Consider the following 18,697-nt stretch of genomic DNA (forward strand, 5'->3'; position numbering starts at 1 on the left):
GAAAGCAAAGCATAAATCTACAAAATGAAGACGGCAATGTTACTGTCAAAACAGTAATTAATAATAATAAAAAAATGTGGCAAAAAAGTCATTATGGTTATTTCATACATATGACCACGGTGATGAAAAAAAAAAATTTCACTAAAAATGTGCAAAATACAGACGAGAGAAAACCAACAATTCAAACTTTTGTTTTGGACGGTGTTACCTCTCATTTTTTCGATGGACAGTGGGGATGGAGAGGATGCTTGTGTCCGGTGCTGAGCAGCAACATTTTTCTTGTTTAACATTGTAGTTCCACGTTGAACATATCGAGGCTTCTGCTGGTGAGAAAACAAAGAGTTCCTCGTACACATGATAATCAACGAGGAGAAAAACAAAAAACATCTAGACTCAAGTGCCTTATTTACATTTAAGAAAAGAAGGCTGAAACCAACTTTAAAGGTGCCCTGACACTTGCACGATTTTGATCCGTGTACTTGCACGCACTTTGTCATGATGATCCCACCCGTTATGTTCCCAGCTGGACGCTGTGCTTTGTTCCACTGGACACTGCGCTTTGTGCGCTGGATGCTGTGTATATAAAATAATTATTTCGTAGTGGATTAATCATTTTCTCTAAGAGTTGGGTGTTGAAAACACCTCTAATCACTTCTGGAATCACAAAGGACCATTTCATCATCAGCTTTTTTTCCTCTCTCTTTCCTGCACTTCATGAGGTGGAGAAAGCATTTGGAACCGACTAAAAGGTAATTACAGTTGTATGTAAAAGTTTGGGCACCCCTGATGATTCTGCTATATGATATTTAACTAAAATTTCTGATCCAGACACCCAATGATTTATAAAGGAAAATCATGAAAATTATCAGGGGTGCCCAAACTTTTGCATACAACTGTATTTGTCATGTTTATATTGTAACGGCTTGGTAAAACAGTTGCATGTTCATTCCTTCTTATAAGTAGCTGTAAAATTATGTTTATGATAGATTTAACATCTCATCTTCGATCACATGAGCTGTGCTGTGATGCAGTGCACTGATGCAATCACTTGCACTCACACGCAGTGTTTTTGAATTGTTTGTGCAATGTTCAAGTGAAGTTCGCATAATTAATGCATGCCGGAGATTTTGAGCATTTCAAAATTTTCATTGCACACTTGCACAAAGCTGCACACAGTTTTCAACAGTTTACAAAATGCGACAAGTTTCAAGTCTACTCTCCTGCACGGCAGAGTGCGTACAAGTGCGTGGATCAAAGTCGTGCAAGTGTCAAGGCACCTTAACTTAAAGCCTACAAACTGCACCAGCTACAGTCTTGAATCAAGCACTAAAAATCCTATTGTCATCAAACTCCCTTCTGTCTGATCATTTCTTAATAACATTTACATTTACTCTGATGGACTACCCAGCAGTGGGGAATAAGTATCATTACACTAGAAGTCTTTCAGAAAGCGCTGTAACTAGGTTTAAGGATATGATTCCTTCTTTATGTTCTCTAATGCCATATACCAACACAGTGCAGAGTAGCTACCTAAACTCTGTAAGTGAGATAGAGTATCTCGTCAATAGTTTTACATCCTCATTGAAGACAACTTTGGATGCTGTAGCTCCTCTAAAAAAGAGAGCTTTAAATCAGAAGTGCCTGACTCCGTGGTATAACTCACAAACTCGTAGCTTAAAGCAGATAACCCGTAAGTTGGAGAGGAAATGGCGTCTCACTAACTTAGAAGATCTTCACTTAGCCTGGAAAAAGAGTCTGTTGCTCTATAAAAAAGCCCTCCGTAAAGCTAGGACATCTTTCTACTCATCACTAATTGAAGAAAATAAGAACAACCCCAGGTTTCTTTTCAGCACTGTAGCCAGGCTGACAAAGAGTCAGAGCTCTATTGAGCTGAGTATTCCATTAACTTTAACTAGTAATGACTTCATGACTTTCTTTGCTAACAAAATTTTAACTATTAGAGAAAAAATTACTCATAACCATCCCAAAGACGTATCGTTATCTTTGGCTGCTTTCAGTGATGCCGGTATTTGGTTAGACTCTTTCTCTCCGATTGTTCTGTCTGAGTTATTTTCATTAGTTACTTCATCCAAACCATCAACATGTTTATTAGACCCCATTCATACCAGGCTGCTCAAGGAAGCCCTACCATTATTTAATGCTTCGATCTTAAATATGATCAATCTATCTTTGTTAGTTGGCTATGTACCACAGGCTTTTAAGGTGGCAGTAATTAAACCATTACTTAAAAAGCCATCACTTGACCCAGCTATCTTAGCTAATTATAGGCCAATCTCCAACCTTCCTTTTCTCTCAAAAATTCTTGAAAGTGTAGTTGTAAAACAGCTAACTGATCATCTGCAGAGGAATGGTCTATTTGAAGAGTTTCAGTCAGGTTTTAGAATTCATCATAGTACAGAAACAGCATTAGTGAAGGTTACAAATGATCTTCTTATGGCCTCGGACAGTGGACTCATCTCTGTGATTGTTCTGTTAGACCTCAGTGCTGCTTTTGATACTGTTGACCATAAAATTTTATTACAGAGATTAGAGCATGCCATAGGTATTAAAGGCACTGCGCTGCGGTGGTTTGAATCATATTTGTCTAATAGATTACAATTTGTTCATGTAAATGGGGAATCTTCTTCACAGACTAAAGTTAATTATGGAGTTCCACAAGGTTCTGTGCTAGGACCAATTTTATTCACTTTATACATGCTTCCCTTAGGCAGTATTATTAGACGGCATTGCTTAAATTTTCATTGTTACGCAGATGATACCCAGCTTTATCTGTCCATGAAGCCAGAGGACACACACCAATTAGCTAAACTGCAGGATTGTCTTACAGACATAAAGACATGGATGACCTCTAATTTCCTGCTTTTAAACTCAGATAAAACTGAAGTTATTGTACTTGGCCCTACAAATCTTAGAAACATGGTGTCTAACCAGATCCTTACTCTGGATGGCATTACCTTGACCTCTAGTAATACTGTGAGAAATCTTGGAGTCATTTTTGATCAGGATATGTCATTCAAAGCACATATTAAACAAATATGTAGGACTGCTTTTTTGCATTTACGCAATATCTCTAAAATCAGAAAGGTCTTGTCTCAGAGTGATGCTGAAAAACTAATTCATGCATTTATTTCCTCTAGGCTGGACTATTGTAATTCATTATTATCAGGTTGTCCTAAAAGTTCCTTAAAAAGCCTTCAGTTAATTCAAAATGCTGCAGCTAGAGTACTGACGGGGACTAGAAGGAGAGAGCATATCTCACCCATATTGGCCTCTCTTCATTGGCTTCCTGTTAATTCTAGAATAGAATTTAAAATTCTTCTTCTTACTTATAAGGTTTTGAATAATCAGGTCCCATCTTATCTTAGGGACCTCGTAGTACCATATCACCCCAATAGAGCGCTTCGCTCTCAGACTGCAGGCTTACTTGTAGTTCCTAGGGTTTGTAAGAGTAGAATGGGAGGCAGAGCCTTCAGCTTTCAGGCTCCTCTCCTGTGGAACCAGCTCCCAATTCAGATCAGGGAGACAGACACCCTCTCTACTTTTAAGATTAGGCTTAAAACTTTCCTTTTTGCTAAAGCTTATAGTTAGGGCTGGATCAGGTGACCCTGAACCATCCCTTAGTTATGCTGCTATAGACGTAGACTGCTGGGGGGTTCCCATGATGTACTGTTTCTTTCTCTTTTTGCTCTGTATGCACCACTCTGCATTTAATCATTAGTGATCGATCTCTGCTCCCCTCCACAGCATGTCTTTTTCCTGGTTCTCTCCCTCAGCCCCAACCAGTCCCAGCAGAAGACTGCCCCTCCCTGAGCCTGGTTCTGCTGGAGGTTTCTTCCTGTTAAAAGGGAGTTTTTCCTTCCCACTGTAGCCAAGTGCTTGCTCACAGGGGGTCGTTTGACCGTTGGGGTTTTACATAATTATTGTATGGCCTTGCCTTACAATATAAAGCGCCTTGGGGCAACTGTTTGTTGTGATTTGGCGCTATATAAAAAAATTGATTGATTGATTGATTGATCAAGTTGATGCCCCCCACAGGATAACACCATACCAGTCACCATCTATATGTGGTTTTAACCTGGGTGAATCTTTTAACAGTAGCTGGACATGGTAATGCCAACATCAACTTTGTATTAGAGCTGTAGGCATGCCCACTCCCATGCCCACAGGTTAAAAACAACCAATTTGGTGGCAATTTGGCATTTAATGTCTTGGCTTCTTCACACAAACAGGAGTACCCAGGATTTAATCTCCTTACTGTTCACTTGGCAGTCAACGTGCTCCACCGAATGAGCTGTGGCCTCTCATACTTCACTCAGCCTACATAAGGAACTGTGGCCCTACCTTGAGAAGTGGCTGGTGTTCCAAATCCAAATGGGTTTTTTTCTTCTTCTTTTCCTTTGAAGCATTTGAACAGGTCGTCTCACCCTTCCATTGCGGAAACACACATTCCTGTTTCTGGTGAGAGATTAATGTAGCCTATAAATACCTACTACAATAAACAGAAAAGGATTTGTTCTTTTTTTACAGTGCAGTCATACTACGAGCAACGCAAGTCTGGTCAAGGAGTTTATTAGCAACAGAAACTTAATGACACATGAAGAATTCAAAAGCAATAGAGCTGAGAAAAGCTTCCAAAGGCTTCACTTTGGTTATCATCAACTGTCAGCAATCAGTTTCAGCTTCAAGAGACATGTTGACAGTAAAGGCATTTGTGCTCTATTCAGATTTTTTTAATTGGATCTTGTTGTCATCATGGTTCAATCATTTTAAGCTTTGATATGAAATGATCTGCTTGCAGAATACCTTGGAAACAGGCTGAGCTGATGCTAACTGGTCGCTCTCTAGCTTATCGTTGGTCTTTGTGTTTTTGCTCAGTTGGGCTTTTTTCTTCTTCATGTGAGCAGCCTCATGACAGAATTTGTCAGATTTCCGTTGCTGATCAATAAATTATGGGATAAACAAAAAACACAAACAGTTTGTTTCAATACGCTGCACACACAATTCAACATAAAAAAATTATTTGTGACATTGGATGGGATCAATTCCCACAGTTGCTGGTTGTTGTGCCTGTTTGAATGTGCAATCCTGGCATATCTGGATGCACCACACTTAGGTGACTGAATGTGGGAATAAGTAATTACCTGTCTGTACATGTTAGTACTGTGACTTCATATAAATGCAAGGTTCCCAAGCAAACCTCAAACAAGATAACTGGATATAGGTAAAATGCATGGGTACTAGAATAATGAAGATAAACTTAACATTTTTCATCCACTCCATTTGAAGTAATGCTAAATAATTTCATTCATCCTGTATTTGTTAAGGGCCCCTTCACACAGTGCAAATTTGGTCAATTTGCGCATAAAGTGCGCATGAAGCAGAAATTGTATGCAAAACATGTAGAATCGTAGCTGCTTCTAATGCCTCATACACCTGTTGGTACAACTATTTGCACACACCACCGGCTGAAAGACAGAGTGTGCGCTGTGCGAGACCACTGAACCCTCTCGCGGCAGGTGTCGGACAAATTCCAGGTGACATGCACGCACATCTAACACTGCTCATATGGCACTTAGAAAATGTGCGGCCATTTGCATTATTAACATGAAAACAGTGAGCAGACAATCACTGTGTCCCACGAGTGTGGCTTTGGTCTGTGCGCTGAACTGCCAGGTGTGGCCGCTGACAGAAGCGGCTGTGGAGATCTGTTGCTCTGGACATCCCAGCTGGACAACACTACTGTGTTTGGACGGACATAGACTAACAACTGCCCACTGTGACGCGCGTGTGTGTCTGCTTGCTGTCATCACGTGGACATAAATAAAAACATATACTGCTGTGGTGACGGGCTGCATCGAGCAAGCACGCGCATGTCGTGGACACTGACAGGCTGTGCCAAGGTTAAAACGGACTGTCAGATCATAACACGCAGCGGGCGATCTGACTGTCACGTCACCCACGTGAGCTCTGTTCCACATGACGTGGTGTCAGTTCTGTAGCGCACCGGCTACAAGACACGTGTGTCAGTAGGACACACGCCAGCAGATGTGGACGTGATGAGACAAGCAAACTGCTTCTCATTCATGTCATTTCATGACTGTATGTCTGTGACCAAGGGTCATCTACAGAGGAACAGATGATAAGAGGGATAAGAGGGATTCAATGAAATGCGGTGTTTTTATATGGTGTGTAGTTTAAATTTTTTTAAATACATCCATGTCCTTCCTGATATCAGGCATTTTCCTTCACCTTTCACAGGACAGCGATCGTAGCTCAGTGGTAAAGTTTCTGACTGGCAATCATAGCTTTTGGAAAGCACGGGTTCAAGTCCGGTGGATGACATGTATTTTTTTATTTTTTTTATTTTCACAGCAGCAGTGCAATGTGGGTTACACATCGCACAGCTGCTGCCACTGTGTTCCCGTGTGCATGAACCGTCGCACTGGCATCATGTACGCCTGCCCGTCGGCCGGCGTTTCGTGGCACGCTCATACGAACTGTTCCGACGGGAGTTTCCCTGAGTTGTACATATTTGCACTATGTGTGAAGGGGTCCTAAATGAATAAAGAAAATGAGCAAGAGAAGGCTTGATAATGTGGAGAGAGCAAATCAGGAAGGGCAACAGATAAGTAAAGGAGTAAGGAGTAAAAGAGTAAGGACAACTATGATGAGGATGAAGAGTGGGAAGGCAGTTGGTCCGGATGACAAACCAGTTGAATCATGGAAATATTTAGGTGAGATGCAGTGTTGTGTTTTTTTAAAACCATAATGTGATAGTATGCTTATAGGAGTGGAGACGTATGTTGGTTGTCATTTTAAGAACAAGAGTGAGCTGTACAGAAGCATAAAGTTCATCAGCCAAAGCCTGAAGTTATGCGAATAAGTAGTGGAAACTAAGCTTAAAGGACATGTCACAGCGAAATCATAACAATTTAGATTTAGGCTGTTAGTGACCATCCGATGATCCACCGGATTACTTTTGTGCACTTCCGTGACCGGTTTCAAAGTATACAGCATTCGCAGCAAACAGCTACAGAGACTTCCGAAAACGAAGGACTCGTGAGCACTCGAGTGTTTCCGACAGATGTCATAGTTACTAGAAGCGTCCCAGCGTGCGCTTCAGTGAGCTGAGGCACAGAATAATTCCAAAGTTTACACAAGTGTGATGTTGTGTTATGACGACTCATTTTTAAGTGATAACTGTTCATTTTGATGCAGTCACGGTAAAAGCAGCAGCTGTGAGAAGGTTTTGTGCACCTGTGGCAATTAGTCATAAACGCAGCCTGTTAAAAACTCTAATAAGTGTTGTATATAACTGTAAAAAAACTAATAAATATGTATATATCTGTGTCATCACAGAGACATTCCATGTTCATTAAGTGGCAATAAACAGCTGACATGCGGGTTAAAACAGTGTAACAGACGATTTAACCCGCATGTCAGTTGTTTTTTTTTATTAAGCGATTATTCAACATAAATTCTCTTTTAAAAAGTTCCTTATAGAGATTGACAGTTTTATGACATTTGAGTGAGTCTACAAGCTTAATACTGATTATATATTGTTCAAATTCAACCAGAAGTCCGTCTAAATTGGAGGTTAAAACAGCTGCTGCGCGCGCACAAACACACACAGACACACCACATCCACAAACTCTCTCAAAGTAAATAGCTCCATTAAAAAGAACACAAAGCAAAAGATGAAAAAAAAAAATTAACGTTCCACTCACCCAGTGTAAAGATTTCCAAATTAGTCCACAACAAAAACAAGCCTGCATGTGTCACGTGCGAACGATTGCAATTGCGATCGCCAGCCATGGAAAGGTCCAGCGGTCCAATGAAGAGGAGCATGGTGAAAGGTTGCAAGGTGGTTAAGGTAGGTAAGTTGAAATACTTGGGGTCAACTGCCCAAAGTAATGGAGAGTGTGCTAGAGAGGTGAAGAAGTGAGTGCAGGCAGGGTGGAGTGAGTGGAAAAAGGTGACAGGAGTGATTTATGACAAGAGGGTATCTGCAAGAGTGAAAGAGAAAGTTTTCAAGCTATACTGCACAGCTTAAAGATGGTGACACTAACAAAAAGGCAGGATGCAAAGCTGGAGATGCTATGGCTTTCTTTGAGAGGTTTTGAGGATGGACAGGATTGGGAATTAAGATATTAATGGGACACCGCAGGTATGTCAGTTTGGAGACAAAGTTAGAGAGGCGAGACTAAGATGGCTGGGACACATGCAGAGGAGGATCCCAGGGTATATAGGGAGAAGGATGCTGAGGATGGAGCCACCAGGCAAGAGGAGACGAGGGAGGCCAAAGAGGAGGTTTGTGGATGTGCTGAAGGAGGACATGGTTGGTGTAACAGCGGAAGATGCAGAGGACAGGGTGAGATGGAGAAGGATGACCTATTTGTGGTGACCCCTTACATGAGCACTCAAAAGAAGAAAGTGGGTAAATAAAAAAATTGGCAAAATTTTACATTGGGGGAAAAAATTTTTGCTCATCTGAGAAGGCTAAGCAGTTACTGTGTTTCTCAGAACGCATTGGGATTAATAACGGAACATGTCTCACCTTGGGAGCAGGAGGCTGCTCTGGTTCTGACTGGCTGTCATCAGTGTTTGGCTCTCTGTAGCTCTTTGTGGTTGTGGCTGCAGCTCTCGGAGGCCTCTTGCCTGCTGCTGCCCGTCTCTTGGATGCTGTCGGTGGCTTCTCCTCTGCTTTCGCCTGCATCTCCCCCGTGCACAGCTTCTTCTGGTTAAACAACAGTGACACACTGTGGCTAACTGGGAGATTACATCTCAAACCTACAGTATTTACAAAACAGAAACAATTAACGTTACAAATTAGAACTACCTCTCACCTTATTTTGTTTCCTGCCATTCCCCTTCACAGGTTTGGGAGACAGAGGGGGCCAGTCCGGGGATTCACCTGCAATGAATGAGGTTCTCACTCATCCAGGAAGGTGATGTCTACATATTTACTCAAAAGCAACTGGGAGTATCATACCATCTTACTTTTTAAAAAATCAAAAGTCACTTGGATGAGTGGCAATATATCTCAAACCCCAACAAGTCCAGTTGCTTGAGAGTAAACATCTAAGTACCAGATTTATCCGAGTTAGTAGAATGAGTTCTGACTTAAAGCTTACACGCTGTATTAGGTGACGCTGTTTTTTTGACAGCCACTGGATTGGAGTATTTGGTAACTTTGGGTTTGGGCTTCCTGCTGGATTCCCTCAGCCAGCTGACCTCCGTCATGCCACAGTCTGTGTCCGTGTCACTGAACAGATGCTTCTTCACGTATCGCTTCGCCTGCAGCATACAAGGAACATGACCACGGACAAAGAGGAATTCACCATTAGTAAGGCTTTAGTCTAAAAGCAATCATTTTCAAAAAACTAACCTGACATTTAAGCGAGTTCACATATGTAGAATACATAATATACCTGTAATAATTAAAAGTAGTGCATGATATGATGCAAAGGTAGTAACTCCTACATGGATGTCAAATAAATTCCTCCCAAGTTGGAATGAAATGTCCTCATCCAATCAAAATTTTACTTGGAATAAAAGGAGTATTTTAGAAAAGAAAATTTCAGGGCTTACTCACCACTTAAATGTTTGACGCAATTGAATTCACTTTTTCCTCAATGTTCCGACCATGCTCTTGTGCACACTGAACTGATTTGTAATAACTAATTACAACTGCCCAGGTAATACAATATATCAAGGCAACTTGCACTGCCTGCTGACGTTCTATGGATTGCCCCATTAAATGACCTTACAAATAATTGATGGGTGATTAGCAAATTTTGCTTCCATTTTACGTTAGTAATTTTTAATTTAATTGAACCTTTATTTAGGTTAGTCCCACTGAGATCAAGATCTCTTTTACAAGGGAGACCTGAGCAATTATAAAGTTTCCAATTCACCAAACCTGTATGTCTTTAAATGTGGGAGGAAACTGGAGCACCTGGAGGAAACCCACGCAAACACGGGGAGAACATACAAACTCCACAGGTGGGAATCGATCCCATGACCTTCTTGATGCCGAGGCAACAGTGCCTAGATGAGCATGACAATCTGCAGGCTCCTCATTTGTTTAGAAGAGGGAAGAATATTGATGGGTATCATGCATGGGTTAAATATTTTTGTCTTTAGACATTCTTTAATGTCTTTAATCCTTGTCCATCTTTAAACTTGCATGGCTCGTGACTTGACAAAGACAGATCTATGCATGCCATATCTGTTCCAAGTATAAAGATGAGTACATGAATATTATTAATATGCATATATCGTAGACATGAATGAGCAAAACCCATCAGCATTTCACCATGTCATTTAGGTCCCTCAGACTTTATTTTGAGTAAATGCTTCAGGGGAGCATTAGCATGGCAAAAACCTTTCAGCTTCTGGGGGAGCTCCCCCCCCCCAGACCCCCTGCCTTTTTACGTATTTTCCTTATTTTGTCTTTCAGCTTATGGAGGGGCTCTGCCCCATACTCACCTTTTTAAACATTTTTCTTTTTTGTTTTTGTAGCTGAACTTTCAGGTCTTCTTTTTAAGAAAATCCTCCTCTACACCACTTCATCAGGAAACTGGATTTTTTTTTATTAATTTATATCAAGTTGTAGAGATTTGCTTTCAGTTTGAGTTAAGGAAGACCATTTTAAAAAATGTATTTGAAATAAACAAATTAAAATGTGTGAAATACCAAGTGTTGCAATACTTTTGAGGGCACTTGAGAAACACAGAGGAGCAGCAGCTTACATCTCATATATAGTGCAGCAGATAACAGAATATTTAGAGTGGAATCCTGCAAATGGTGATACAAGCATCACATTTAGCACAAATACTCCATATACATGAGCTCTTAAAAAATAAAAAATAAAAAAAAATAAAAATAAAAACTGACTGGCCACTTGAATTTTCAATAGGCAGCCAGGAAGGGGTCAAAATTAAAAGCTGCTCCAATCATATAGAAAACTACAACACATTATTTGTCTGATCATAAAGACTCCAAAAAAGGTGTTGTTTGGACAATCTCTGACTGAATGTTATGGAGTTATGAGGTAAGAGCAGCAACAATGGTGACAAAGGTCAGTTTCAGTTTGTACAGGAGTCAAAAGTTAAAGTTGCTCCACTAATTTTACTCCAGCTGTATTTGTGCTGAATTTGATGCTTGTATCACCATTTGAAGGATTGTTTCAGTTATCTGCTGCATCAATAAGCCAACAGAGCATGAACCAGCTGCTGTCTGTTAGCTTAAACATGTGTATATAAGGCAACCCAAATAAAAAGAGAAATGCTGCTTTTAACAACCTGGACCTCATTTCTGGCATAAAATAAGGTCATTTACTCACCAGTATAAGTTTGGTGTGATTAGAAGTCCATAGTTCAAACGGCGTGTTCAGTTCAAATCTGAAGCAAACATTTTTATTCTTCTACTAAGGTGGATTAGAACTTTTGTAGTACACAGCACAAACTACTGGACAGGAGGAACCTAGCAGTCAATGTGACTCACTGATTTGAAAATGCAGCTCTTTCAACCAGACGTGTGGTGCCGTGACATGTCAATCATCTATGTCCAATCAGATTTCAGGGGAGTCCAGTGAAACCCCAGGCTCCGCTCTAGCTCCACCCATGCCATGAAGTGTTCAACATTTCCTGTTTCACTGTGACTGAGAATTCAGCACTTCCTGTTTGAGCGTGAGCTTGCCACTGAGTTCCCGCAAGATTCCACAGGATCTCGTCTGTCAAACCAGGAAGTGTTTGACATTTGAACATTTCCTGTTTTACTGTGGATTTTAATTTTGGCACTTCCTGTTTAGGATGCCCTGTACCATGAGTGAGCTTCGCGCCGCTGCATGACGCTTCGCTCATATTATTATTATTATTATTATTATTATTATAAGCATTTAATCACTTTACATGAGTTTTTTCATATGTGTGAAGTTTTTTCTGGGAGATGTATGAAGCACAAAAACAGACATGCACAATTCCTGCCTTTTCCAACTTGTAACACTTCCAAAATAAGAGCATACTTTTGCCACAGGTGGTCCTTTCTTGGTTGTGCACTTGCGTGTTGAAGAATCATGGACATCACTGTAAAACAATGTGGGTAAGATTTAGATTTTAATATAAAAACATTGACAAAACTTTGCTGTTTAAATTGTGGCATTCTTGAAGTGAAAATCCATATGCCATATTTTAACAAAAGCCACCTGCAGGATATGGCAGACACATTTATGGAGCTTCTGTTCTTTCCCTGAAGACCAATAAAAACAGACTGAGAACAATTCAAACAGCAGCTAATGTTACAATGAAGAAATTAAAAATCACTAACATGGGTAGTATTTGCTCCAATGTCTGACAGTGACTCAACAGTGAATGCAAAAATGTCTTCTCTGCAGAAGAATGGAGAAAATATCTTAGATATGTCACAAAACACACCAAGAAGAACCATTTAAATGTGCAAAAACACTTCAAGACATTTCGCTGACATACGTTACCTCTGCTTCTCTGAGTTACCAGAGGATTTGTTTTGGAGTTTCAGAAAGCTGACAGATCCAGGCTGTTCTTTCTGTGGTAGATATACATTAGTTTATGAGAGCCACAGCCAGCACAAGAATAATGGCATTCCATTTATCTTCTACTACTTGTAAATTCAGTGAAGACTGAGATGGCAGTCAGTGGCCCTACTAGACCCACAATGGGACCTAGAAGTTATCACTGGACACTTGTGGGGTTCTTGAAAACCAGAAGGTCTTGGTCTAATTTTCAGCGCCACCCTGACCTTTGAATTACAGGTAAGAAGTACTCAAAATGGCTTTTATTACATGTGCAAATATTTGAGACTTGGCTTCTCCCTGACAGATGCAGACACACTGATTCATGCAGACTCGATTATCACAGGGTTTTAATTCATAGCCCTCTGTGCAGTGGTGGTCAGGTCATGTCTAGAGGCAACTACTGGTGCTGTGTACTGCCGGACCCACAACCTCCCAGACCTGCATCGAGTCACAAATGGCAACCACCAGACTGACCTGTAGTCCAGTAGTAGTCTAGACACAGATAACCTCAGAAGGTTGCTCAGTTTTATCCAAAACTAAGAAATTTGGCCATGTGACTCCACGACTAGTCTCACCTTACTGACCTCTTGAACATGAAAGATAAAATTGTAACATTTTGTTAACACACAAAACACAGATTTGCTTTGCACCATCCTACTTGAACTGAAGTGACCCGTGTCAACCCAAGAGAACAGTCATTGTGTTAAGTTTTTATTCACCCTGTAAAATTAAGTCCCTTCAGCGGCTCCCTTGTTTTTCACTCTGGGTCGCCAAAGCATATGAAACCAAGTGCATTAACCACTTGGCCACCACCCCCGCCCACTAAGATTTTATTCACCCTGACAAAGATTAAATAATATGTATAAATAGACAAATAGATAAAACAGAAAAAACACAACACTTACTTTAGTTGTTGCTAACCAGCTCATATCAAAGCTTGACCTGTCACAAAAGCAGAATTGTGAACTGGCACTGTTCTGCTCGCTGTGGCATTTCTTTACTTTCTACAGCATATTATAACTGTAAAATATTCTAGAAACAATGAACACTCGTGTGCACCTGTTAACAAGTGGAGGAATCCAGCAATGCGGGACACTGTCCCCTGTGACTTTAGCTGCGGATTTTGTTTTAATGTTGTAGTGGCTAGAGATGAGCTTCACCATGCTGCCTGCAACCTCTGCATCTCTCTAAGTAAAAGCAGGTTCAAACAGAAAACACAATATGATACAAACATACAGTAGTGTTCAGAATAATAGTAGTGCTATGTGACTAAAAAGATTAATCCAGGTTTTGAGTATATTTCTTATTGTTACATGGGAAACAAGGTACCAGTAGATTCAGTAGATTCTCACAAATCCAACAAGACCAAGCATTCATGATATGCACACTCTCAAGGCTATGAAATTGGGCTATTAGTAAAAAAAAAAGGTAGAAAAGGGGTGTTCACAATAATAGTAGTGTGGCATTCAGTCAGTGAGTTTGTCAATTTTGTGGAACAAACAGGTGTGAATCAGGTGTCCCCTATTTAAGGATGAAGCCAGCACCTGTTGAACATGCTTTTCTCTTTGAAAGCCTGAGGAAAATGGGACGTTCAAGACATTGTTCAGAAGAACAGCGTAGTTTGATTAAAAAGTTGATTGGAGAGGGGAAAATTTATACGCAGGTGCAAAAAATTATAGGCTGTTCATCTACAATGATCTCCAATGCTTTAAAATGGACAAAGAAAACAGAGACGTGTGGAAGAAAATCAACCATCAAAATGGATAGAAGAATAACCAGAATGGCAAAGGCTCACCCATTTATCAGCTCCAGGATGATCAAAGACAGTCTGGAGTTACCTGTAAGTGCTGTGACAGTTAGAAGACGCGTGTGTGAAGCTAATTTATTTGCAAGAATCCCACGCAAAGTCCCTCTGTTAAATAAAAGACGTGCAGAAGAGGTTACAATTTGCCAAAGAACAGATCAATTGGCCTAAAGAGAAATGGAGGAATATTTTGTGGACTGATGAGAGTAAAATTGTTCTTTTTGGGTCCAAGGGCCGCAGACAGTTTGTGAGATGACCCCCAAACTCTGAATTCAAGCCACAGTTCACAGTGAAGACAGTGAAGCATGGTGGTGCAAGCATCATGATATGGGCATGTTTCTCCTACTATGGTGTTGGGCCTATATATCGCATACCAGGTATTATGGATCAGTTTGGATATGTCAAAATACTTGAAGAGGTCATGTTGCCTTATGCTGAAGAGGACATGCCCTTGAAATGGGTGTTTCAACAAGACAATGACCCCAAGCACACTAGTAAACAAGCAAAATCTTGGTTCCAAACCAACAAAATTAATGCCTTGCAGATGTGAAGAAATCATGAAAAACTGTGGTTATACAACTAAATACTAGTTTAGTGATTCACAGGATTGCTAAAAAAGCAGTTTGAACATAACAGTTTTGAGTTTGTAGCGTCAACAGCAGATGCTACTATTACTGTGAACACCCCCTTTTCTACTTTTTTTTACTAATAGCCCAATTTCATAGTCTTAAGAGTGTGCATATCATGAATGCTTGGTCTTGTTGGATTTGTGAGAATCTACTGAATCTACTGGTACCTTGTTTCCCAAGTAACAATAAGAAATATACTCGAAACCTGGATTAATCTTTTTAGTCACATAGCACTACTATTATTCTAAACACTACTGTAACATTAGAACACAAAATAAGTAATTTACATGTTTTTCTTTCTTTTTTTAGAGCTTGGAAAACTCCTACCTTCTCTTTTCTGGTGATACCCTTGATAGTTTTATCTTTAAGGCTGGGTGTTATTCTCTCCTGTAGTGTATTTCTGACTGGAACAGGATCTGCCCCCCGTGACATCTGACCTTTGCATTTCTCTGTAACCAGACCAGCCCTTTGGGTCCGTGGCTCTTTTGGAGCACGCAAAGTGGAAGCACACTGGTCCACAGGGCTTCTGGATTTTGTGTCCTTTCCCATCTCAGAATTCTTTCTCAGGGATTGTGGTGGCTCTGGTGTAGCAGCAGATTGGTTCCTCTCATCGACGACCACCTGCAAACGCCGAGTGAGTTCAGCGTGACTGACTGGACCTGACCCCGGAGCAGACCGTTTTTGGCCTCGTGCTAAACTTGTGTTGGGCTCTACAAAGAACATATAAATCAATAAAACAATTATTAAAATAAAGACTACCAAGCAAATAAGATTATTTTGACTAGCAAATGTGTATCACAAAAAAGTAACATCCCTGTGTTTGTAGCTTTGAAGTTTGCACAACATTTGAAAAATCCTGACGATAATGGAATTAGGCTTTGGCTTACCAGGTTTTTGCACTGAACTCATTTTCTGTGTGGGCATCATTATCATCTCAGAAATGGATCGTTTGCTCCAATGAGGAGTTCTACAATTTAAGGACAATGAAAATATTTGCATGTGACAATATGTGCAAAAAAAAAAAGAGAAAATAATTCATCTCAATCAGTATAAAATTGTGCAAAAATATTAAAAATACATAACACTGCTTACATGCTTTTCTCAGTTATAGGCTGAGTATCAGGCACAAAATTGTGGTCTGCAAGTAAAAAATAAATAAAAGTAAAGAGCTCAGGAATGGGTGCATTATAAATGTGGACAACACCAACATATCGTATACATTGACAACAACCCAGAGATGAAAGCAGGGTTCACAAAACACTCACAGCTGTGCATACACAGGCTGCATGTGCAGAAACCTTCTACAACCCCAATCTATGAGAATAATACCTTCATAAAATTCAATCTAATTCTTATTCTATTTTGCTCTGTTTGTGGTACTTGCAATTCTTTTCAAATGGAAGCAGAATTGTGTGTTTACATACAAAACCACTTGATGTCTAACCCTTGGTATAACATGGTATGTTTTGGCCCATGCCTAAGGTCACTGTCATGATCTTAATACATTACCAACAGCATCCTGGTCAGTTATATCAACATTGTCCGATTCCACTGTTGGTATGTTCTGCAAAACAATCACAAGAAACTGCAAATGTAAGATATATTGGTGAAAACACACACACACACACACACACACACACACACACACACACACACACACACACACACACACACACACACACACACACACACACACACACACACACACACACACACACACACTTATATGTGGATGTGTGTATATATACAGTGGCTTGCAAAAGTATTCAGCCCCTTGGTATTTCATGCATTTTTATTTGTTTATGGCATTTCAAATACAAAAAGTAAATCAGACTTCTCAATATAAAAATTAAACTATCTTCCTTAGACTCAAAGTGAAAGTAAATCTTTACAACTTGATATAAATTAATTAAAAATATAAAAGCTCAGATGATGGGTTGCATAAGTAATGGGCCCCTTTGGTATAATACCTGTAAATAATCAGTTTAATTGCCTGTTTTCTTCAGACAAGTCAGGGGATGGATACATGAACATTTCCAAGTAACTGAATATGTTGAACTTTATTTACATCAATTTAGATCAAGTTGTACATATTTACTTTCAGTTGGAGTCTAAGGAAGATAATTTTATACAATTTTCATATTGAGACATCTGATCTACTTTTTGTATTTGAAATGCCATAAATAAATTAAAATGCATAAAATACCAAGGGGCTGAATACTTCTGCAAGCCACTGTATATCCCAATAAAAACACAAAAGTTGCTGTTAGGTCAATTACCGCTGTATTTTCCTGACAATTGGAAGAAAGATCATGTCGTCATTGAAACCAATGTGACCATGTCTGTTATTATTTAATCTTAATCTTGACTATATTTTATATCATATGTAATTGACAATTAGACATTAATGTTAAGTGAATCAAAGAAAGTATATTGACGCACTTATAACTGATGTCTCAGTACTGCAATACTGAGTTTCTGACTACATGGAGCATGACAACAATATACAGTGCAATCAGATTCACCGTATTCACAGCGCAACACTTTTTCAACATTTTTTTAAATGTTACAGCCTTATTCCAAAACGGATGAAATTCATTTTCTTTCCTCAAAATTCTGCACACAATACCCCATAATGGTAATATGAAAAAAAGTGTTTTTTGAGATTTTTGAACTTTATTAAAACAAATAAACAAACAAACCAAGACATCACACGTACATACATAAGTATTCACAGTCTTTGCCATGAAGCTCAAAATTGAGCTCAGGTGCGATGTTTCTGCAGCTTAACTGGAGTCCACATGGGGTAAATTCAGTTGATTGGACATGATTTGGAAAGACATACACCTGTCTACATATAAGGTCCCACAGTTGACACTCAGAGCTCAAACCAAGCATGAAGTCAAAGGAATTGTCTGTAAACCTCAGAGACAGAATTGTATCAAGGCACAAATCTGGGGAAGGGTACAGAAACATTTCTGCTGCTTTGAAGGTCCCAATGAACTCAGTGGCCTCCTTCATCTGTAAATGGAAGAAGTTGGGATCCACCAGGACTCTTCCTAGAGCTGGCCGCCTGTCTAAACTGAGCAACCGGGGAGAAAAGGCACATGGCAGCCCACCTGGAGTTTGACAAAAGGCACCTGATGGACTCTCAGACCATGAGAGACAAAATTCTCTGGTCTGATGAGACAAAGATTGAACTCTTTGGTGTTAATGCCAGGAGTCATGTTTGGAGGAAACCAGGCACCATCCCTACAGTGAAGCATGGTGGCGGCAGCATGAAGCTGTGGGGATGTTTTTCAGCAGCAGGAACTGGGAAACTAGTCAGGATTTAGGGAAAGATGAATGCAACAATGTACAGAGACATCCTGGATGAAAACCTGCTCCAGAGCGCTCTTGACCTCAGACTGGGGTGATGGTTCATCTTTCAGCAGGACAATGACCCTAAACACACATCCAAGATGTCACAGGAGTGGCTTCAGGACAACTCTGTGAATGTCCTCGAGTGGCCCAGTCAGAGCCCAGACCTGAACCTGATTGAACATCTCTGAAGAGATCTGAAAATGGCTGTGCACCAACGTTCCCCATCCAATCTGATTGAGAGGTGCTGCAAAGATGAATGGACCAAACTGCCCAAAGATAGGAGCACCAAGCTTGTGGCATCATATTCAAGAAGACTTGAGGATG

At 40.1% G+C, this 18,697-nt stretch overlaps 1 protein-coding gene across 1 annotated transcript in view; it reads right to left on the reverse strand.

Annotated features, from left to right (window-relative positions):
• Positions 1-18,697, reverse strand: part of sycp2 (synaptonemal complex protein 2) — a 46,270-nt gene that overhangs the window by 7,250 nt on the left and 20,323 nt on the right. The window contains exons 20-35 of the mRNA XM_034173223.1: positions 16,520-16,574; positions 16,103-16,148; positions 15,898-15,977; positions 15,338-15,720; positions 13,637-13,764; positions 13,483-13,519; positions 12,518-12,588; positions 12,352-12,412; positions 12,230-12,273; positions 12,050-12,110; positions 9,156-9,318; positions 8,868-8,935; positions 8,579-8,758; positions 4,825-4,956; positions 4,363-4,476; positions 209-323 (exon numbers count right to left, since the gene is read on the reverse strand). Coding sequence (XP_034029114.1) covers positions 209-323; positions 4,363-4,476; positions 4,825-4,956; positions 8,579-8,758; positions 8,868-8,935; positions 9,156-9,318; positions 12,050-12,110; positions 12,230-12,273; positions 12,352-12,412; positions 12,518-12,588; positions 13,483-13,519; positions 13,637-13,764; positions 15,338-15,720; positions 15,898-15,977; positions 16,103-16,148; positions 16,520-16,574 — 1,738 coding nt within the window. The remainder of the gene's footprint in view (positions 1-208; positions 324-4,362; positions 4,477-4,824; positions 4,957-8,578; positions 8,759-8,867; positions 8,936-9,155; positions 9,319-12,049; positions 12,111-12,229; positions 12,274-12,351; positions 12,413-12,517; positions 12,589-13,482; positions 13,520-13,636; positions 13,765-15,337; positions 15,721-15,897; positions 15,978-16,102; positions 16,149-16,519; positions 16,575-18,697) is intronic.

Source organism: Thalassophryne amazonica, chromosome 6 (genome assembly GCF_902500255.1).
Source record: "Thalassophryne amazonica chromosome 6, fThaAma1.1, whole genome shotgun sequence".
Lineage (NCBI taxonomy): Eukaryota > Metazoa > Chordata > Actinopteri > Batrachoidiformes > Batrachoididae > Thalassophryne > Thalassophryne amazonica.